The sequence below is a fragment of the Geotrypetes seraphini genome, chromosome 16 (genome assembly GCF_902459505.1).
Source record: "Geotrypetes seraphini chromosome 16, aGeoSer1.1, whole genome shotgun sequence".
NCBI classification, from domain to species: Eukaryota; Metazoa; Chordata; class Amphibia; order Gymnophiona; family Dermophiidae; genus Geotrypetes; species Geotrypetes seraphini.
In genome coordinates, this window is record NC_047099.1 from 10,124,357 (window position 1) to 10,143,973 (window position 19,617).

General features: G+C 45.5%; 1 protein-coding gene across 1 annotated transcript; it reads left to right on the plus strand.

Annotated features, from left to right (window-relative positions):
- The first annotated feature begins 380 nt into the window (after positions 1-380).
- LOC117349591 (galanin receptor type 1-like) lies at positions 381-6,307 on the plus strand. Its single transcript, XM_033923181.1, has 4 exons — positions 381-1,094; positions 2,363-2,428; positions 4,400-5,446; positions 5,633-6,307. The coding sequence occupies exons 1-3, from the start codon at positions 381-383 to the stop codon at positions 4,730-4,732; spliced, it is 1,113 nt and encodes a 370-aa protein (XP_033779072.1). The 3' UTR covers positions 4,733-5,446; positions 5,633-6,307.
- Positions 6,308-19,617: the final 13,310 nt, after the last annotated feature.

Consider the following 19,617-nt stretch of genomic DNA (forward strand, 5'->3'; position numbering starts at 1 on the left):
CGAGTGAGGGGAAGAAACGGAAGAGAAAGAAGAGAGAGGAAAATATAGAGACAGAAATGTAGTAAAAGGAGGAGAGACATGGAAGGGAAGGAGAAAAAGAGCGGGCGAGGTTCTGTGAAAAGAGCAGCAGCAGAGGAGAGAAGCTGAGAAGGGGACAGTGGGAGGGAGCACAGTTGGAAAAACAATAAAGCAGATGCCTCCAACGGCTCGGCTCCATTCCTAGCATGAACCTCTGAAGCCATAGGACCCAAAATCAAACTTTCTGCACTGCGAAGAGCCTGCAAATGGAGCTGCCTACCTCTCGAGCCCTCCCAGCCTTCGTTTGAATCTCCAGGATGTGTAGCTCTCCGTCACCGGCCCACCTTACACCTGACAGCAGGATGGCGCTCCGCGATCCAGAAGGGGAAGTCGCGGCTCGCTCTCCGCTGTACGTTGCCTTCAACAGGAGTTACCAGAAGAATCACAGCAGCGATAGGGTGGATGCTGAGGAAGTGGACGGGGCGGTGGCTCCCAGGATCGAAGCGGTGGTGGTCCCCATCGTCTTCAGCCTGGTCTTCTTCACTGGGATCATCGGCAACTCTTTGGTCATCACCGTCTTGGCCAGGAACAAGAAGGTGAAATCCAGTGTCACCAATACCTTGATACTCAACCTTAGCATGGCAGACCTAGCCTTCCTCCTCTTCTGTGTGCCTTTCCAGGCTACCATCTACTCCCTCCCTGAGTGGATCTTCGGGGCTCTGCTCTGCAAATTTGTTCACTATTTCTTCACCGTCACCATGCTAGTGAGCATCTTCACTCTGGTGGCTTTGTCCATCGACCGCTACATCACCGTGGTCCACTTACGGCACTCTCCCTGCCTGCGCAGCCAAAGGAACGCCTTTCTGGGGATGTGCGTGGCCTGGGCTCTATCACTCGGCATTGCAATTCCAGTGGCCCAACACCAGACCTATGTGACCGGTTACTACGAAGCACCCAATAGCACCTTCTGCTGGGAGATCTGGGAAGATGAGACGTCCAAGCAAACATACACTGTGGCCATCTTGGTCGTGGGTTATCTTTTACCTTTGGTGCTCATTACCTGCTGCTATATGAAGGTAAGGAAGAAGGTTGAGAATGGGGTTCAGTGATGGCTAATGCACTACTAGGGTGTGGCTGTGTGGCGAAAATGTTTGTAGGTAGGGTCTTGGCAGTGTGAAAGGCATTACGGGGTCCTTTTACTAAGGCGCGCTTGCCAATTTAGCGCATGTGTCCATTATATTCTTTGGACGCGTTAGCATGCACTAAATCGGCGAGCAGGATAATTGGGAGATTGTTGCAAGAGATTGTGGATAATGTGTATGTTGGGGGGGGGATAAAGGGAATTGTGGGTGATGTGCGTTCTGGGAGAAAGTGAAGTTACTTACCTGTAACGTAGGTTCTCCGGGACAGCAGGATCAGTCAGCCACCCGTGGGTGACATCATCCGGCGGCCCTAAAAGCGGATTTGCTCTCCCAGAGCTGTTGGTAGCCCCCTCCGAGCATGTGCTAGCCCCCCTTTATATACCCCTGCTGTAGCCATGTGGCTTCAGTTGTCTCTGGTGTATAGCAGCGTCATCCACATGAGGAGGAGGGCGGGATAGTGTGGCTGACTGATGCTGCTGTCCCGGAGGTCCTTTCTCCATGGACAACAGGTTAGGGCCCCCTCCATGCCCCATTGTGCTGTGGTAGGATGAGGGCGCTGGGCTTCTTAATTGCTCATACTTTTCTCTTTATGGGCAAATTGATAAAGGGAATTGTGGGTGATGTGTGTCCAGAACACACCCTGTACTTTCCTTTCTATTGCCACTCTGCAGTTACCAAATGACAGAAAATAAAAAAGGGAGATTTGAGCAGTTCACATTTCTCTGTGGGAAAAGGAAGAACATGATGATGGTGAGTGAGAGAGCTAGGAGCAAATCTGAGCTGAAACTCAGATTCCATGTCCCTGGAGCCTCTCATACGCAAGATGGGCTGCTTTCTTTCTTGTCTTTCTCACTGGGCTGAAGAATGATTGCTTCCATTAGCCGCCCTGCTCTCGAGCAGGTTATTTTTAGCTCTGGAATCCATGTGAAGAGGTTCCATATGCCCTCCTTCGGCACTGCTCAGAGTTGACCAGGTTGAGGGACTGGTTCCTGAGTAGTGTACATCTGCTCTGTGTGAGATGTGTCCAGTCATGTGATTCTGCCAACATTACTGGTAAATATGAGCAGGTATTTGAGCAAATATCATTCCCTGTAAAATTGGGGTGGGGGATGCTGAGCTCATTGCTCCATCAGGCACTCACTGGTACCACCCATCCTTCACTTTCTGCTCTTCTCTTATTCTCTCCCTCTCTTTCCTGTTAGGTCCTCTGCCACCTTCACAACAAAATCCGTGTTATCTCAAAGAAATCAGAGCGCTCAAAGAGGAAGGTAAGAGGAGCACAGACCGTATAGTTCACCCAAAACGGGGAAGGGCCCTAAATCTTAGCTTTGTCGTGTGCCTTAGGTTTCCCAAATATCAGTCCGGAGGAGGAACACCTATTAGCCCAGCTGAGGAACCTTATCATGGGTTCTGACTAACTGGGGGATGCACAAAACTTACCGATCGCATCCCGATGGTCGCTAAACCGGCTTGACCAGTTTAGTGATCGATTGGATTCTCCAATGCACAAAACCATTTAACGATCCAATCCGACCCATACAAATTAGTAAAACCCCATGTAAAATAGCCAAGCAACTGATGCACAAATATCACTTGGCTATTTAACTTCGGGTTTTACCAATCATAAAACCTTCTAGACCTGTCGGTAACTGTTACCAACTGGTCTGCCTGGTTGTTTTTTTTTCATTTATCTTTCAAATGGCACATATATTTTGCGTGTATTACACATGCAAAATGTCTCTCCCATTAACAAATAAATGGAAAAAAAATACCCCACCGATGCCGCAGGCCCTCCCCAATGACCCCTGACAATCGCGGTGACCCCCCCCCCCAAACCTAAAACAAATGGCAGGAGGGATGTCCACTCCCTCCTGCCACGAAGGCGCGCCCTACCCCCCGACCGAAAAAAAGGCAGGAGGGATGCCCACTCCCTCCTGCCATGAAGGCGTCCACTCCTCCTCCAGGCGCCCCTGCCCCGTACCTTAAAAGTTGGCAGCAGGATGTACTGAAAACACCTCCTGCTCCTCCTCCCTCGACGACGACACTGGGCCTTAGGCCTCTCCCCAGTGCATCATGTGAATCAATTCTTCAGTCAAGTCAACAAACTCTTAACACAAAATGAATTCTACTACTGGATTTTTCCAGAACTATAAACAAATTTGCATGCATCTGCCTCCGTTATTTCTGTATGTCTATTATTTTCCATTATGCATTAAGAACTCTGGGTTTTCTCATCTGCATTGGCCCCCGACCTCTGTGATTCTCTAAAAGGCCTTGCCTCGTTTTGTTTTCTTCACATATCTTGTTCTTGAAAGGGGAAAATAGAATGGATTAGTCAGGCTGTATTTTACACTGACTGGCAATAGACAATAGGAAAAGAGGTATTCTGTCATACGGATAGGTTGTTAATGATATCAACAAAACACTTGAGCAAAGACAACCCTACAATAAGATGTTTTACTTCAATGGCGGGTGGTAACCAACTAAGTTGAATATCTATCAAACAGACCTCGAAATCCAAAGGATAAAACTCCCGGAGTCCAAAGAATCCATAAGGGAGTTACACAGAACTATCATTGGTCCGCTCCGGAAAACAAAGCCAGAGAGAAAAAAAACTCTCCCTAACGGGGAGAAAAGATCTCTGGCTCATAAACCGGGCTCAGAATAAATGCTTGGAAATTTAAAGAAACACCTGGCACCTGTTTTCCGGAGTGGATCAGTGATAGTTCTGTGTAACTCCCTTATGGAATCTTTGGCCGCCTTTGGATTTTGAGGTCTATTTGATAGATATTCAACTTGGTTGGTTACCACCCGACATTGCTTATTTTTGTAATTTATTACTAGGTTGTTAATGATGACATCAATACCATAACAGAACAACCTGCACTGTGTAATTCAGGGGTGTCCAACCTTTTGGCTTCCCTGGGCCGCATTGGCTGAAAAAAAATGTTTCTGGGGCTGCACAAGCGCGCAAACACTGCAGCAAGACACATGAGGGAGCCGGCAAGACGGTAAACACCCAGGGGCAGCAGAGTAAAACACTGCATCGCCCTTGACCAGGGCCGAAAAAATACTTCAATGATCCGCAGGTTGGACACTCATTGCCCCTTTGCAGTATCCAATAATTAGCACCATATAACCAGTGAAATAGCAGGTGTGAGTTGAGTGCCCCTATGTAGCAATATTAGAACATACTCTTTCAGTGCCATTCTGCAATGACTAATGCTTTTCTACCCTAGACAACACAGACAGTGCTGGCAGTGGTGGCTGCCTTCTCACTCTCCTGGCTTCCCCACCATATCATCACACTCTGGGCTGACTTCGGCACCTTCCCGCTGACAGAAGCCTCTTTTGCATTCCGTATCACCTCACACTGCCTCGCTTATGGCAATTCTTGCGTCAACCCCATCATCTACGCCTTTCTGTCGGAAAATTTCCGCAAAGCTTACAGAGAAGTCTTTCGCTGCCATTTTGTCCATCCCATGCCCATTGCAGCACAGGCTAGGAACTGTGTGGTGCCGATGGCAAGAGCAGGTGATACCAAAGGAGTCCATTCCACCACCAACATGTGAGGATTCAGGTTTCCAGAGACAGCAGTCTATAGTAAAGTCTACAGTCAATTCAAGAGAATCATCTTCAGGCAAGAGAATCAATTCTATAATCATGTCAACAAGAGAGTCAAGAAAATAATCATTTTCATAGTCAAATCAACAACAGAATTATCTACAATCAAATCAACATAAGAGTCAAGAAAAGAACCAAGTCCATAGTCAAGTCAACAAAAGAGATGTTTACGATGAAATCAGCAAGAAAGTCAAGTCAACAGGAGAATCAAGTCTACAAGAGTCAAGTCAAATCAAGTCAACAAGAGAGTCAAGAAAGGAATCATTTCCATAGTCAAATCAACAGAATTATCTACAATCAAATCAACATGAGAATCAAGAAAAGAACCAAGTCCATAGTCAAGTCAACAAAAGAGATGTGTGCGATGAAGTCAGCAAGAAAGTCAAGTCAACAAGAGAGTCAAGAAAAGAATCAAGTCCACAATCAAGTCTACATGAGATTCATCTACAGTTAAGCCAAGAGAATCAATTCTATAGTCAAGTCAACAAGAAAGAGAAAAATCAAATCTACAGTCAATAAGAGGATCTTATTTACAGTGATGCAAAGTTAAGAAAGAAGTCAAACAACCAAGGGATACTAGCAGATCTTCTGCTGCCCACCCTATCTCCAATGAGGATATTCAAGGGGGGGCCCTTTCATCTACCAATATACCAAGCAGCAAGGTAATTAAATACATTTTATTCAGCAGTAAGACCATAACAGTGGAAGAGAGGATTAATCCTATAGAATTCCACAATTTTTGGTACCAGATATTGTGGGATGGGTGGAGGAGAGTCAAGTGTTTATAGCCACTGTTTAATTGGTATGTAAAAAAAGTAAGGAAATTTTTCCCTTTTGTTATATCACAGAGATGAGAACTTGACTAATGAATCTGAACAATGACATCACAAGCAGCCAGCGTATGGCGCATGGAGAGGAATTGGAAATGAACAAGCTTAATGGCACAAGGGGTAAACATTCAGCTGGTGATGAGTGTTTTCCTGACTGGCCACTGGCATTATTCCCATATATTGAATGCCAGGCCATGTCTGGGTTTCAATATTGAATATCCAGTTTATGCAACGCTGACTAACATAGAGCCAGTTAAGTCGATATTCAGAACCCATCAGGCACTGCATAAAGATAGATCCACCTTATCACCCCACCCCCCCTTTTACAAAACCGTAGTGCTGGCCAGGGCGTTAACAGCTCTGATGCAATTCCTATGAGCGTTGGAGCTGTTACCGTCGTGGACAGCACTAAAAACTGCACTACGGTTTTGTAAAAGGGGGGGAGGGGGGAGGAAAATAGTTATTGTTTTGTGACCCAACTAGCTCAATATCCTAAACATTTGACTCAGACCCCAAACCGATACCAAATACAATTATGTGCAAATGTTTAAGCATCTCTGGTTAAATTATATGTTTCAGATGGATGGGCAGCGACACAGTCTGGCAAATTATGGAGATGGAGAGAGATGTGACTATACAACCCCTATGTGTCCTGTCTGTCTGTCCATATTAGATTGTAAGCTCTTCTGAGCAGGGATCATCTATTGCAGGGGTAGGGAACTCCGGTCCTCGAGAGCCGTATTCCAGTTGGGTTTTCAGGATTTCCCCAATGAATGTGCATTGAAAGCAGTGCCTGCAAATAGATCTCATGCATAATCATTGGGGAAATCCTGAAAACCCGACTGGAATACGGCTCTCGAGGACCGGAGTTCCCTACCCCTGCTCTATTGCATATGAATGTACAGCGCTGCGTAAGACTTTCAGCGCTATAGAAAAGACAGTAGTAGTAGAATGCTCCCCAAATAGCTGGTTTTCATTTAGACACTAGCCACTAATTTTTAACACTGATTACCCCCTTCCCCTTTTTACAAAACTGTGATAGCGGTTTTTAGTACAGGCCGGCACGCTGAATGCTCTGTGCTGTTCCCAACATTCATAGAGTTCCTAAAAACCGTTTTTGTGGTTTTGTGAAAAGGGGGATGATAATCAGTTAAGTGCTATTGAAAATTAGCAGACAGTCCTGGCTGCTTAATTCATCTTGAATATCGACTAGATCAGTAGTTCCCAACCCTGTCCTGGAGGACCACCAGGCCAGTCGGGTTTTCAGGATAGCCCTAATGAATATGCATAAGAGAGATCTGCATATAATGGAGGTGCCAGGCATGCAAATCCACTCCATGCATATTCATTAGGGCTATCCTGAAAACCCTACTGGCCTGGTAGTCCTCCAGGACAGGATTGGGAACCACTGGACTAGATAATGATCTGTGTTTTTTAAGTGTTAGACATTGTCAACCTTCTCTACCTCTTCCTGCCCCTCAGAATTTAATGAAAACTCTCAGTCAATGATTTATTTGGATTTAACTCAAACCTTTCTTTGGTAGCTTGAGTTCCATTTAGGTACAGTAGACATTTCCCTAACTCCAGAGCAGGGGTAGGGAACTCCGGTCCTCAAGAGAGTGTAGTTACTTACCTGTAACGTAGGTTCTCCGTGGACAGCAGGATAGTCAGCTGACTGGAATACGGCTCTCGAGGACCGGAGTTCCCTACCCCTGCTCCAGAGGATTAACAGTCTAAGGACCATTCTAAGTATGCTTGACTACTGTAATATCATTTACTTGGGAACTTTTAAGAAAACCCTTCAACGACTTCGAGTTATTCAAAACTCGGCTGTTAGATTGATCTTTGGTTTGAAAAAAATAGGAACATATAAGTCCCCTGGAAGCAAGAGTTCTGTTCAAATTCTCTTGTCTTTAGTTTAAATCAATATTTCAGTTGGCCCCTACGTATTTGGTCTCTCATTTTAAACTGAACTGTTCTAACAGGCCTACTCGTTCACTCATCCTACAATAAAGGCCTGTCGCTATAAAAGATTCTTGGATAGAACTCTTGCTTTCCAGGCAGGTAAATTAAATTAATGGTTGGGTAATATCATTATGCATTCCTCATCCTACTTCAGTTTTAGAAAATTACTAAAAACAAAATTATTTAATCGATTTGTAAGTTAAGGTTTTACTGTTTTTACTTTCACATTGTATGTACGTACTGATGATTTTATATTGTGTTTTCTTCCCTGATTGTCCAGCACTTCTTGTTGTAAACCGCCTCGAACTATCATGGATTTGGCAGTATATAAGAATAAATTAAATTAAAATTAAAATATACTAAAAGGGGAGGGAATTGGGTATACTGTATTTGCTTTTAGTGATAATGTTTATTATGGGCTCCTTTTATCAAGCCGCACTAGCGGAGTTAGCACGTGCGACTTTTAATCACGCGCTAACCCTCGCGCTGGCCAAAAAACTACCACCTGCTCAAGGCAGGCATTAGCGGCTAGCGATTTAACGCATGCTATTACGCACGTTAAACCCCTAGCGTGGCTTGATAAAAGGAGCCCTATATATTAACTTTGTAAATTTTGGTTTTCTTCTTGTATTTGAAATGATTTTTTTACTATTTTGTTTGTATTTGAAATTTAATAAATATGATTTGCATAAAAAAAATAAAAATATACTAACCCTCCTCCCCCCTTTTACAAAACCGCGGAGGGTGTTTTCCCCTATAACAGTTCCTGCTGAACCAGAACGTACACAGGTAAAGCTAGACTCAGGGCACTGGTCTTTGACCTAAGGGTCGCTGCGTGAGCGGACAGCTGGGCACGATGGACCACTGGTCCATTTGTTTTGAATCTATCCCCTTTCGGAAAAATTGGAAGGGGATAGATTCAAAACAAATGCTAGGAAGTTTTTCTTTACTCAGCGGGTGGTGGATACCTGGAATGCGCTTCCAGAGGACGTAATAGGGCAGAGTACGGTACTGGGGTTTAAGAAAGGATTGGACAATTTCCTGTTGGAAAAGGGGATAGAGGGGTATAGATAGAGGATTACTGCACAGGTCCTGGACCTGTTGGGCCGCCGCGTGAGCGGACTGCTGGGCGCGATGGACCTCGGGTCTGACCCGGCAGAGGCATTGCTTATGTTCTTATGAAGATAACTCCTAAGGGAAAAACACTGCAACATCTCAAAGGCATGATAATAAAAATCCGACAGATCTGAACAAATTCTTTTTAGTCTTAGAAATTGGCTATAGGGTAGGTTACTTTTTAATTATACGTTATGGAGGCTTGTATAGTGTAAAAAGACATTTTTGTCAGTGGGTTTTCAATATATTGTAGTGATCAAGCGGTAAACGTGTCTTTATTGTGATAAGATCTAAAAAAAAAAAATAATAAATTAGTTTGACCTGCATGACGTGAGATCTTGAATTTGAGATTTGAGTCCCTGGTGTTGATCCAATTGAAAAACATCTCTAGTTGTCACCTATCTCCACGCCATTAAGGCCAAAATCTAAATAGGGCACACACAAAAACCAGCACCGACAAAATTTCACATTAAGGCCCAGACTCTAGAAATGGCACCATAAGTTAGTCAGCGTAGGTGCTCTATTGCAGCCTAACTTCCCTGGGCAACTCCCTTAATCTGAAAAACTTAATTACTCTTAGTGTTCTCAAAAAAAGAGATTTCACTTTTTACTCCTTTACAATAGCATAATTTTAAACCTCTTCCTAAGGCTCAACAACGCACTGTGGTCTTAAAACTCAAAAAGCCACTACACTTCCCCCTCCAAATCCGCAGATTCGGTTATTCACGATTTTTAAGGGGGGGGGGAAAGCTTCATTTCGGACCTTTCCCGCCTCCCTCCTGCCTTCCCCCCAGTATCTCAGCCTTACTTGGTGGTCTAGCGGGTTTTCAGGGCAGGAGTGATCTTCCTACGCTTCTGCCTAGTGCAGATCGCCAATAGAAAATGGCTGCCATGAGCTCCCATCGTAGTCTCGAGAGACTAAGGGAGATCATGGCAGCAATTTCCTATTGGTGATCTGCACGGGGCAGGAGCGTAGGAAGATTGCTCCTGCTCCGAAAGCCCGCTAGACCACCAGGTAAGGCCGGCGCAGGCTACCCAACCCAGGGAGGAATGATCTTCGCTCTGCCCAGCCCAACACCGAAGCGGGGAACGAGAAGGTCGAAGCGCCCGCACTGGCCCCTGCAAACACGCAACACGCACGGAAGGAGGCGATTGGAGGTGGAGACCACCAGGTAAGGTCCGAGGGTGGGTCGCACTGGAATCGCGTCTATGCCACGGTGCCTAATGGGGCCTAAGGTCAAAGTAGACATGGTTAGTAGCAGAGATGACCTTAGAAACATAGAAACATAGAAACATAGAAAGATGACGGCAGAAAAGGGCTACAGCCCACCAAGTCTGCCCACTCTACTGACCCACCCCATTTAAGCCCGAGTGCTAATGACCCAGCTCCTTAACTTAACCCTCGCAGGGATCCCACGTGGACGTCCCATTTATTCTTAAAGTCGAGCACGCTGGTGGCTCTGATCACCTGCTCCGGAAGTTTGTTCCACTGATCCACCACCCTTTCTGTGAAGAAATACTTCCTGGTGTCACCACTGAATTTCCCTCCTCTAAGTTTGAGCGGGTGTCCCCTTGTGACCGAGGGTCCCTTGGGAAAGAATATGTCATTTTCCACCTCGACACGACCTGTGACGTACTTAAATGTCTCTATCATGTCACCCCTTTCCCTGCGCTCTTCTAGAGTATAGAGCTGCAATTTGCCCAGTCTTTCTTCGTATGAGAGACCCTTGAGTCCGGAGACCATCCTAGTGGCCATCCGCTGGACTGACTCAGCTCGAAGCACATCTTTACGGTAATGTGGCCTCCAGAATTGCACACAGTATTCCAGATGAGGTCTCACCATGGTTCTGTAAAGTGGCATAATGACTTCAGGTTTGCGGCTAATGAAGCTTCTATTGATACATCCCATCATTTGCCTTGCCTTGGATGAGGCCTTCTCTACTTGTTTGGCAGCCTTCATGTCTGCACTGATGATTACTCCCAAGTCCCGTTCTTCTGAAGTCCTAGCTAGTGTTTCTCCATTCAAGGTGTATGTTCTGCATGGATTTCTGCTGCCGAGATGCATGACCTTACACTTCTTAGCATTGAAGCCCAGCTGCCATATCGCGGACCAGTTTTCCAATGTGATCAGATCATGCATCATGCTATCCTTGAGATTGCTTTCGCTTACTGTATTACACAGTTTGGCATCGTCGGCAAACAGTGCTACTTTTCCCTGAAGCCCTCGGGTCAAGTCCCTTATGAATATGTTGAAAAGGGATGGTCCCAGGACTGAGCCCTGCGGCACTCCGCTGGTCACCTCCGAAGTCTCAGAGAGGGTGCCGTTGACCATCACCCTCTGAAGTCTTCCACTCAGCCAATCATTGACCCATGCAGTTAGTTTCTCACCTAACCCCATTGATTTCATCTTGTTTAATAGTCTACGGTGTGGGACACTGTCAAAAGCTTTACTGAAATCCAAGTACACTATGTCCAGAGACTCTCCCGAGTCTAGCTTTCCTGTCACCCAATCAAAGAAGCTGATAAGATTGGATTGGCATGACCTGCCCCTAGTGAATCCATGTTGGCAGGGATCCCTCAGATTCCCCTCATCCAATATCGTGTCTAATTTACCTTTAAGTAGAGTTTCCATGAGTTTACACACTATTGATGTGAGACTCACCGGTCTGTAATTCGCAGGCTCTGCTCTGCAACCCTTTTTGTGCAGAGGAACGACGTTAGCTGTTTTCCAGTCCAGGGGGACTCTCCCCGTACTTAGGGAGAGATTGAAGAGCATGGCAAACGGTTTTGCCAGAACATCGCATAGCTCTCTGAGCACTCTTGGGTGCAAATTGTCCGGTCCCATGGCTTTGTTCACCTTGAGTCTTGACAGTTCTCTGTAAACATTGAACTCAAAATCCTGAAATGGGTCTTCCATGCTTTGCTTTGTTTCCAGCCGTGGCCCGTGCCCTGGTGCCTCACAGGTAAAGACTGAACAGAAGTAATCATTCAGTAGTTTGGCTTTATCGGAGTCTGTTTCCACATAATCCCCGTCTGGCGTTCTAAGGCGTGTTATCCCGTTTGTGTTCTTTTTTCTGTCGCTAATGTACCTGAAGAAGGATTTGTCCCCTTTCCCCTTAGGCGCCATTAGCCCCGATTCTCCATCAAATATAGGCGCCGGCAATGTGGGCCTTTAAAAATCTGCCCTATATTTCTCTGTGGCCGCGATTCTGTTAATGGCGCCTTTGCAAAACGACATGCAGACGCAGGGGCATAACGAGGGTAGGAGGCGCACTCTTCGCCGCCCCCTCCTTCTGCATGACCCTCCCCCACTCCTTGATCGTCCCCTCGCCACACGCGCTCCCTCCCTTCCCACCCCTGTACTTCTTTAAATCTTCGTCAGCACAACTCCAGCCTGCACTGGCACTGGCTTTCCCTCTGATGCCATATCCTGGCCCCACGACCTGAAAGTGATTTCAGAGGAAGCTAGGATGGCGCGAATAGCAGGCCAGAGCAGTTGCTTGCGCTGGCAAGATGTTAAAGAGCTACGGGGGTGGGGAAGGAAGGGCGTGGAGAGGTGTCAGTACCCCTACCAAGACAGTGTCCGGGGCAGTCTTCCCCCACCCCTCCCCCCTTTTTCTATGCCACCACGCAGATGACACCGTTTTTGTAGCCACCAGCCCAATGTAGGCACCATTTGCAGATTCTGGCCCTAAAAGCTTTTCTTTAAATAGTGTACAAAAGTTGGGTGCCATTTATAGAATACCATTGGATGCCAGGATCTATGCTCAAGTTTAGGCAAGAGGATTTATAACAAGTAAAATCTGGTACAAATTCTCTTCCCTATATTAGGGGCGGATCTCCCTTATTCACAGAAACATTGAAACAAGATGGCAGATAAAGGTCAAATGGCCCATCGAGTCTGCCCATCAGCAGCATCCACTATCTCCTCCTCTCCCTATTGGCTAAGCCTCTCAACATTTGCATCTCCTTTTCCTATAGGCTAAGGCTCTTAACACTTGCATTGTAAGGTCATAGAGCTTTATGGTTATAGAAACAAGATGGCAGATAAAGGCCAAATGGCCCATCGAGTCTGCCCATCTGTAGCATCCACTATCTCCTCCTCTCCCTATTGGCTAAGCCTCTTAACATTTGCATCTCCTTTTCCTATAGGCTAAGGCTCTTAACACTTGCATTGAGAGGCCATAGAGCTTGATGGTTACAGAAGCATAGAAACATGATGGCAGATAAAGGCCAAATGGCCCATCCTGTCTGCCCATCTGCACATCCACTATCTCCTCCTTTCCCTATTGGCTAAGGCTCTTTACACCTGCATTGTGAGGCCATAGAGCATTATTGTTATAAGCTAAGGCTCTTAACTCTTGCATTATGATGTCATAGAGTTTTATGGTTATAGAAACATGATGGCAGATAAAGGCCAAATGGCCCATCCGCAGCATCCACTACCTCCTCCTCTCCCTATTGGATAAGGCTCTTTATACCTGCATTGTGAGGTCATAGAGTATTATTGTGATAGGCTAAGGCTCTTAGCACTTGCATTGAGAGGTCATAGAGCTTTATGGTTACAGAAGCATAGAAACATGACGGCAGATAAAGGCCAAATGGCCCATCCTGTCTGCCCTTCCGCAGCATCCACTATCTCCTCCTTTTCCTAACAGATCCCACATTCTATAAAACTGTGTGTAAATTATAGGAAATTTGTGATCCATCACCAATGTCCCTCCCAAGGCACGTCCCCTTTTCAGATTCACATTTAAAATTTACACACAGACTCCAGTACCTAAAATTGTGCTCTATTGCCAATCCCAGTTAGCAGCAATAACTGATTCTTTGCACCCAACTATCAGCCCTAATTGGCTTGTTATCCAATCACATTGCACATGCAAATTGGGCATGCGCTCACATTTCCTTGTGCGATTTTGAGTGCCACATTTAGAATGAGGCGTAAATGTAAATTAGCCCATGTTACTGTTTTAACAGAAATGAGTCAATCTTGAAGTGATGAAGGGTTACAGGATTTGACCCAAGGCTGCAAGATGCATGAGTGGAATTTGAACCCTGGCTGTTTTTTGGGGGTGGTTTTTTTTTTTTTTTTTTTAAGAATGGCCATTAAAAACCAGATGCTGGGTTATACAAGACAGGATATTCTTAAGGAACAAAAAAAAAAACCACCCCACCTCATGCTGCTGCACTTTCTCTGATGGCCACAAAGAGGTGCTATCGATCTACAAGCGAATCTCCTTGAATGTGAACAAAATTTGGCCGAATTTTTAAAAAATGCAACTGGCCTCCACAATAAACACCTACTGAACCTCCCAGTCAAACTTCTGTTTCTTGACCGAGATTATATCCATCAGGTGTACTTCGAAAACACACTATGCCTTTAAGAGAGAGCAACCCCCCTCTTTTGATGATCAGTCTGAGTTTTTCCTTAAACCATGCCAGTTGACAGTGCTCTGTACTCATCTGTAGTTTGCCTAATCTGATTTACCTCCCTCATGAGAACAGGGTGGTACCCAGAACCCACCCCCGATTCTTGCCGAAGGTGGCTTCAGCGTGCCTCCCGGCACTCTACATCTCCCCACAGGGAGGCACACTGCCACCTCAGCAACACCTCCTGGACTGTGTGCGGGCCCTGACTATGCAGCAGATTAGACAAGCCTCAATTGTTCGTCTCCTACGACCAAAACAGACCAGGACTTCCGGCCACCAAACGCAGGCGCTCGCGCTGGATATAAGAGTGCATCCCCTTCACCTATAGAAAAGCGCAGCATCAACCGCAGGTGGGAGCCAACGCCCACCAGCGCAGAACCATAGCCAACACAACGGCACTTCTGCACCACACACCAATAGGGGACATCCGCGATGCAGCCACTTGGTCCTCCATGCACACCTTCACCAAGCACTACTGCCTCGACATAGCATTCCACGCTCCAAATGCATTCGGCTGAGCAGTCTTGGAAGTGGCTCTTCCCTCCCAGGAGGGACAGCAACCACTAGCACAGCCTTGACAAACACTGATCAAGTAGGGGGTTATATATATCGACAAACACTGTTCAAGTAGGGTGTTATAGATATTGATTAAGTAGGTCTTCCAGCACTCCTTCCTAGACTGAATGTGGAATAGGCAAGTATGAATTCTCACATGCAAGTACGATTTGTCACTGTTGACCAGTTGGTTTCTCACTGTTCATTGATTGTCATTGACCAATTTCACTGTTCTGTGAGTTAAGTAGGTCTTCCAGCAATCCTGTCTAGTCTGAATGTGGAATAGGCAAGTATGAATTCTCATATGCAAGTACGAATTGTCACTATTGACCAGTTATGAATTGTCACCGTTGACCAGTTGGTTTTCTCACTGTTCATTGATTGTCATTGACCAGTTTTCGCTGTTCTGTGAGTTAAGTAGGTCTTCCAGCACTCCTGTCTAGACTGAATGTGGAATAGGCAAGTATGAATTCTCACATGCAAGTACGAATGGTCACTGTTGACCAGTTGGTTTCTCACTGTTCATTGATTGTCATTGACCAGTTCATTGTTCTGTGAGTATTATTGCTCAGTTAACACAGCACTTTATCTAAAACCTTGTTTCCACAACTTTACCTGCTTTGCCTGATTACCCTGCCCTGCTCGGCCTCCACAGCCAGGCGAGGGATGCACAAAGCGCTAAGGCGCAGGTCCAGTCAGTACATCCCTCAGCTAGGGAGTCACCCATATGTGGCTGACTCATCCTGCTTGTCCTAGGAGAAAGTGTAGTTACTTACCTGTAGCGTAGGTTCTCCGTGGACAGCAGGATAGTCAGCCACACAACCCACCCGCCTCCCCATACGGCCGACCCGGCCACAGCTAGGAACATCCTGGGGATCAGGGGGAAGCAGGGGGAAATGGGTAGGGCTCGGGCATGCCCAGTGGGGCCCGGGCACTGCACGTGCTCAGAGAAAAAAAAAAAAAAATCTCTCTGAGCTATTGGAGAGCTTATCCGCAAATTGGGAGGTGTTGGGACAACACCCTTATGTGGCTGACTATCCTGCTGTCCACGGAGAACCTACATTACAGGTAAGTAACTACACTGTTCCTCACACAGTGTAATCAGTACACTGAGTTAATCTTACCTCCCTCCTGCTACTGACCAACTACATTTCGCTCAAGAAGCTCTCAGAAGCCCACCACTTAGAAAGACTCTGTAATGGCTGAATCACAATTCCACTGCGTACAATTCCCTTGACATCGTCGTACCGAAATACCTTCTGAGAGGCATTCCCGAGTCTGAGACCAGTCTGGATGAAGCCCCTTTGACAGGGATCAAGTTTCAAGTTTTTATTAGACTTTGATGAATCGCTTGTTATTTCAGTCTAGTTTTCCTTGTCAAGTTTATGTATTATGTATTACATTATTGTTAACCGAGTCGAGCTCCTCTTGGTTGATGACTCGGTCTGCCGTGTTAATGGCCCGAAGCCCATAGAGATTTAAAGGGCTTCGGGGCCATTGCCGTGCGGTAGCCACTAGCGTGGCTTTGTAAAAGAGACAGTAAGTTTTAGTTTTTTAGCTTTCTTTTTTTTAGCTTATTTAGTTTTACTAAGCGAGATACAAAAATCATAAATTAATAAATATAAACATTTATTTCTACAGTTTAAAATTAGACTATTAGACATACAGACCGACTAATACAAAAGGGAAGCGAGGATAGAACGACAGTTTAGTAATTTAAAGTTTAGAGGAGAGATATAGATGGAAAGAAAATAGAGCGGAGAGAAAAAAAAGTACAATTAGAAAAAGGAATTTTGTATAAGAACCGGATGTAGATTAAGGATTAAAAGCATCTTTAAAAAGGAAACTTTTTAGATACCTTAAGGGATACCTTATGGCTCCAGAAAAAAAGGAGGATGGATTGAGACAGTGGTGTAGCGAGGGTGAGAGGCACCCCTCCCCCACCCTCTTCTCCTCCCCCGCCCTCTCCTGCCACGTGCACGCGCCCCTTCCTGCCCTAGCGCCTCCTTGACGTCCCTGGCATGAGCAGCAACCCCAACTTGCTGCTCGCGCCAGCGTCGGCTTTTCCTCTGATGTCATTTCCTAGGCACAGGTCCAGGAAGTGGCGGCAGAGAAAAAGCCGACGCTGGCGCGAGCAGCAGGCTGGGGGTCGCTGCTCGCACTGGGAACATTAAAGAGGTACGGAGAAGGGAAAGAGTGCGCGGTAGTGGGGGGGGGGGCGAGAGGAGGACAGATGCTAGCGCCCCCACCAAGACAACGTCCAGGGTGGACCTCCCCCCCGTCTTACTACACCACTGTACCTGGATACCTCAATCTGTCCTCTTTTTTTCTGGAGTCATACGGTAATCCTACCCTTTGAAGACAGCGTTTGTTGTTCCTTGACACTTGGGGCTCCATTTACAAAGGTGCGCTAAGCATTTTTAGCTTGCGCTAAATCTACGCACGCGCTAACCACACGCTAAATGCTAACGTGTGCATGTTAGTCTATGGACGTGTTTGCGTTTAGCGCATGCGTAGATTTAGCGCAAGCTAAAAATGCTTAGCGCACCTTTGTAAAAGAGGGGATTGGTGCCTCAACCTTAGAAAAGATGCCCTCCCGTGGGAAGGGGTGGAGAGGAAAACGGTGATGGAATTCAAAAAAGCGAGGGATAGAAATACAGGATCTCCAATTAGAAAATGAAGAATATAAAGTAAAGAACTAAGGCCGGTATTGGACAGACCTGCACGGTCTGTGTTCCATATATGGTGATTCGGTGTGGGATGGGCTGGGGAGGGCATCAATGAGAACTCCACTAATATGGAACAGGAGGATGTTACTGGCCAGACTTTACGGTAGATGTCCTGCAAACAATGGGATGGTTGGATAGGCTGGAGTGAGCTTGGACGGCAACTTCAGCATTTGGAACCTAGGACAATGTCAGACTTTACAGTCTACGGCCCAGAAATATCAAAAAAGAGACAAGTTCATCTAATCATGCATTTTTTAATGGGTATAACTTATGGGCAGACTGGATGGACCGTTCTGGTCTTTATCTGCCGTCATTTACTATGTTACTATGGCAATATTTCCCTCCTTTCTCCCCAAGGAAAGTCAAAAACCAATGAAACTGTGACCAGGGTATGTTACATCACACAGCCATAACTTTTCATGAACATTAAAACAGTACGTTAATTAACCAGGTCATTTTGACTCACAAGGCAAAGTATTTAGGGTTCTTTTCTTTCCTTTTTAATGGGCCCACCACACCGCTTCCCTCATGCTGCAACCACTAAAAGATTACTCATTCATAAAAATTCAGTGCAAATGGTGGGTGCTGTAGGGAGTTAGGTTCACCTTTGATATCCTTAATGAGCTGGATCTAACTAACTCCTAAATGCCAGCTGTCTTGTCTGGTGCTGGGTCCACGGCTGTCTTAGGGAGGCCAACACTTTACTGTCCCTCTGCAACTGGGGAGGACGGGATATAAATCTAAATATATAAATAAATAATGTTATGTTATGAAGACACAACTCTAAATTTGGGAACACAAAAAGTGGATGGTAACAAAGGCAGATTTAGGGCAGGAAATGAAAAAAGTTAGTCACTTAGCACCAATTTTTCAGTACAATGCTCATAAAGTAAACTCAGGCCAAAAGCTTTGTATTACAATGTCTCCATATTCCTAATCCCATCCTCCCATACCACACATCATCACTGCTAGCAGTACCTTTGTGTACTCCTCCTCCTGAAGAAAGGAGTTAAAAAAGCAACAATCTAGCACTGAGGAAGGGGAGATGTATAGGCACTTCTCTTTTGGCCTGGAAATCCAAAATGGCTGCCAATTTCAAGAAAACTGCCTATGAACTACCATTCAGTATTTTTTTTCCAGCTACACAGCCTTCTGTAGTAAACAAATTAGAGCACTTTTCAGATGAGTTGGTAATAAAAATGGCCTTTCTAACAGATCCTTCAGCACTCTCATACATCAATCTGTTCTGGAAAATTGTCTGCGTTGCACATTGCAGCTCGGCTTCTTTTGATGTTTAAAGGGGGAAAAACAAATCAGCCTGACTTTTCTACAGTGACTCACATTGTCACAAAGAACTAGACTGTAGGATAGACTTTTTATTTTGATCTAGTGCTACAGGAAGCTTTCGATTGTACTCCTCCATTGCTCCAGTCATTACAGGAACAGTGTTCAGCCAGGAACCAGGCACCAGGATGCCCACAGAAAGATGTTTCAGGTAAGCATAAAACATAGTATATGACGGCAGATAAAGACCTGAATGGTCCATCCAGTCTGCCCACCAGTCATACCCGTCAAAAATTCATTAAGACAACTTAGAGCTACTCAAGATTTTCTGGATGAGAAATCGTTACATACATTAATCCATGCTTTTGTACTATTGAAGTTGGATTATGGCAATTTAGTATATGCAGGAATAACAGCAGGCAATTAAAGCGCTTACAAACAGTACAAAATGCTGCAATTCGGTTGTTAGGCCATGCACATATTCGTGATCATGTGACTCCTTTGTATTTCAAATTCCACTGGTTACCAATGGAATTTAGGATCAAATTTAAGATTTTGAGCATTGTTTGAGTATACAAGTGAGTTTTATGTTATCTTATATTGAGGGGTACAGACAGAAATAGAGGTAGGTTATAGAAATGGTCAGGAACCACTTCACAGGTCATGGACCTGATGGGCCGCCGCGGGAGCGGACCGCTAGGCGCAATGGACCTCTGGTCTGACCCAGTGGAGGCAACTTCTTATGTTCTTATATCTTTCTAACTTGGTGTTATTCTATTCGCCTCAGCGTTTATGAAGATCTTTGAACAATAACAGAGTAGTTGTTCCTCATATTTCAAAGGCTCATCTTGCCTCAACTAGAAATTGTGCATTTTTAAAAATTGAGTCCCAGTATTATGGAACAGGTTGCCTGCAGAATTG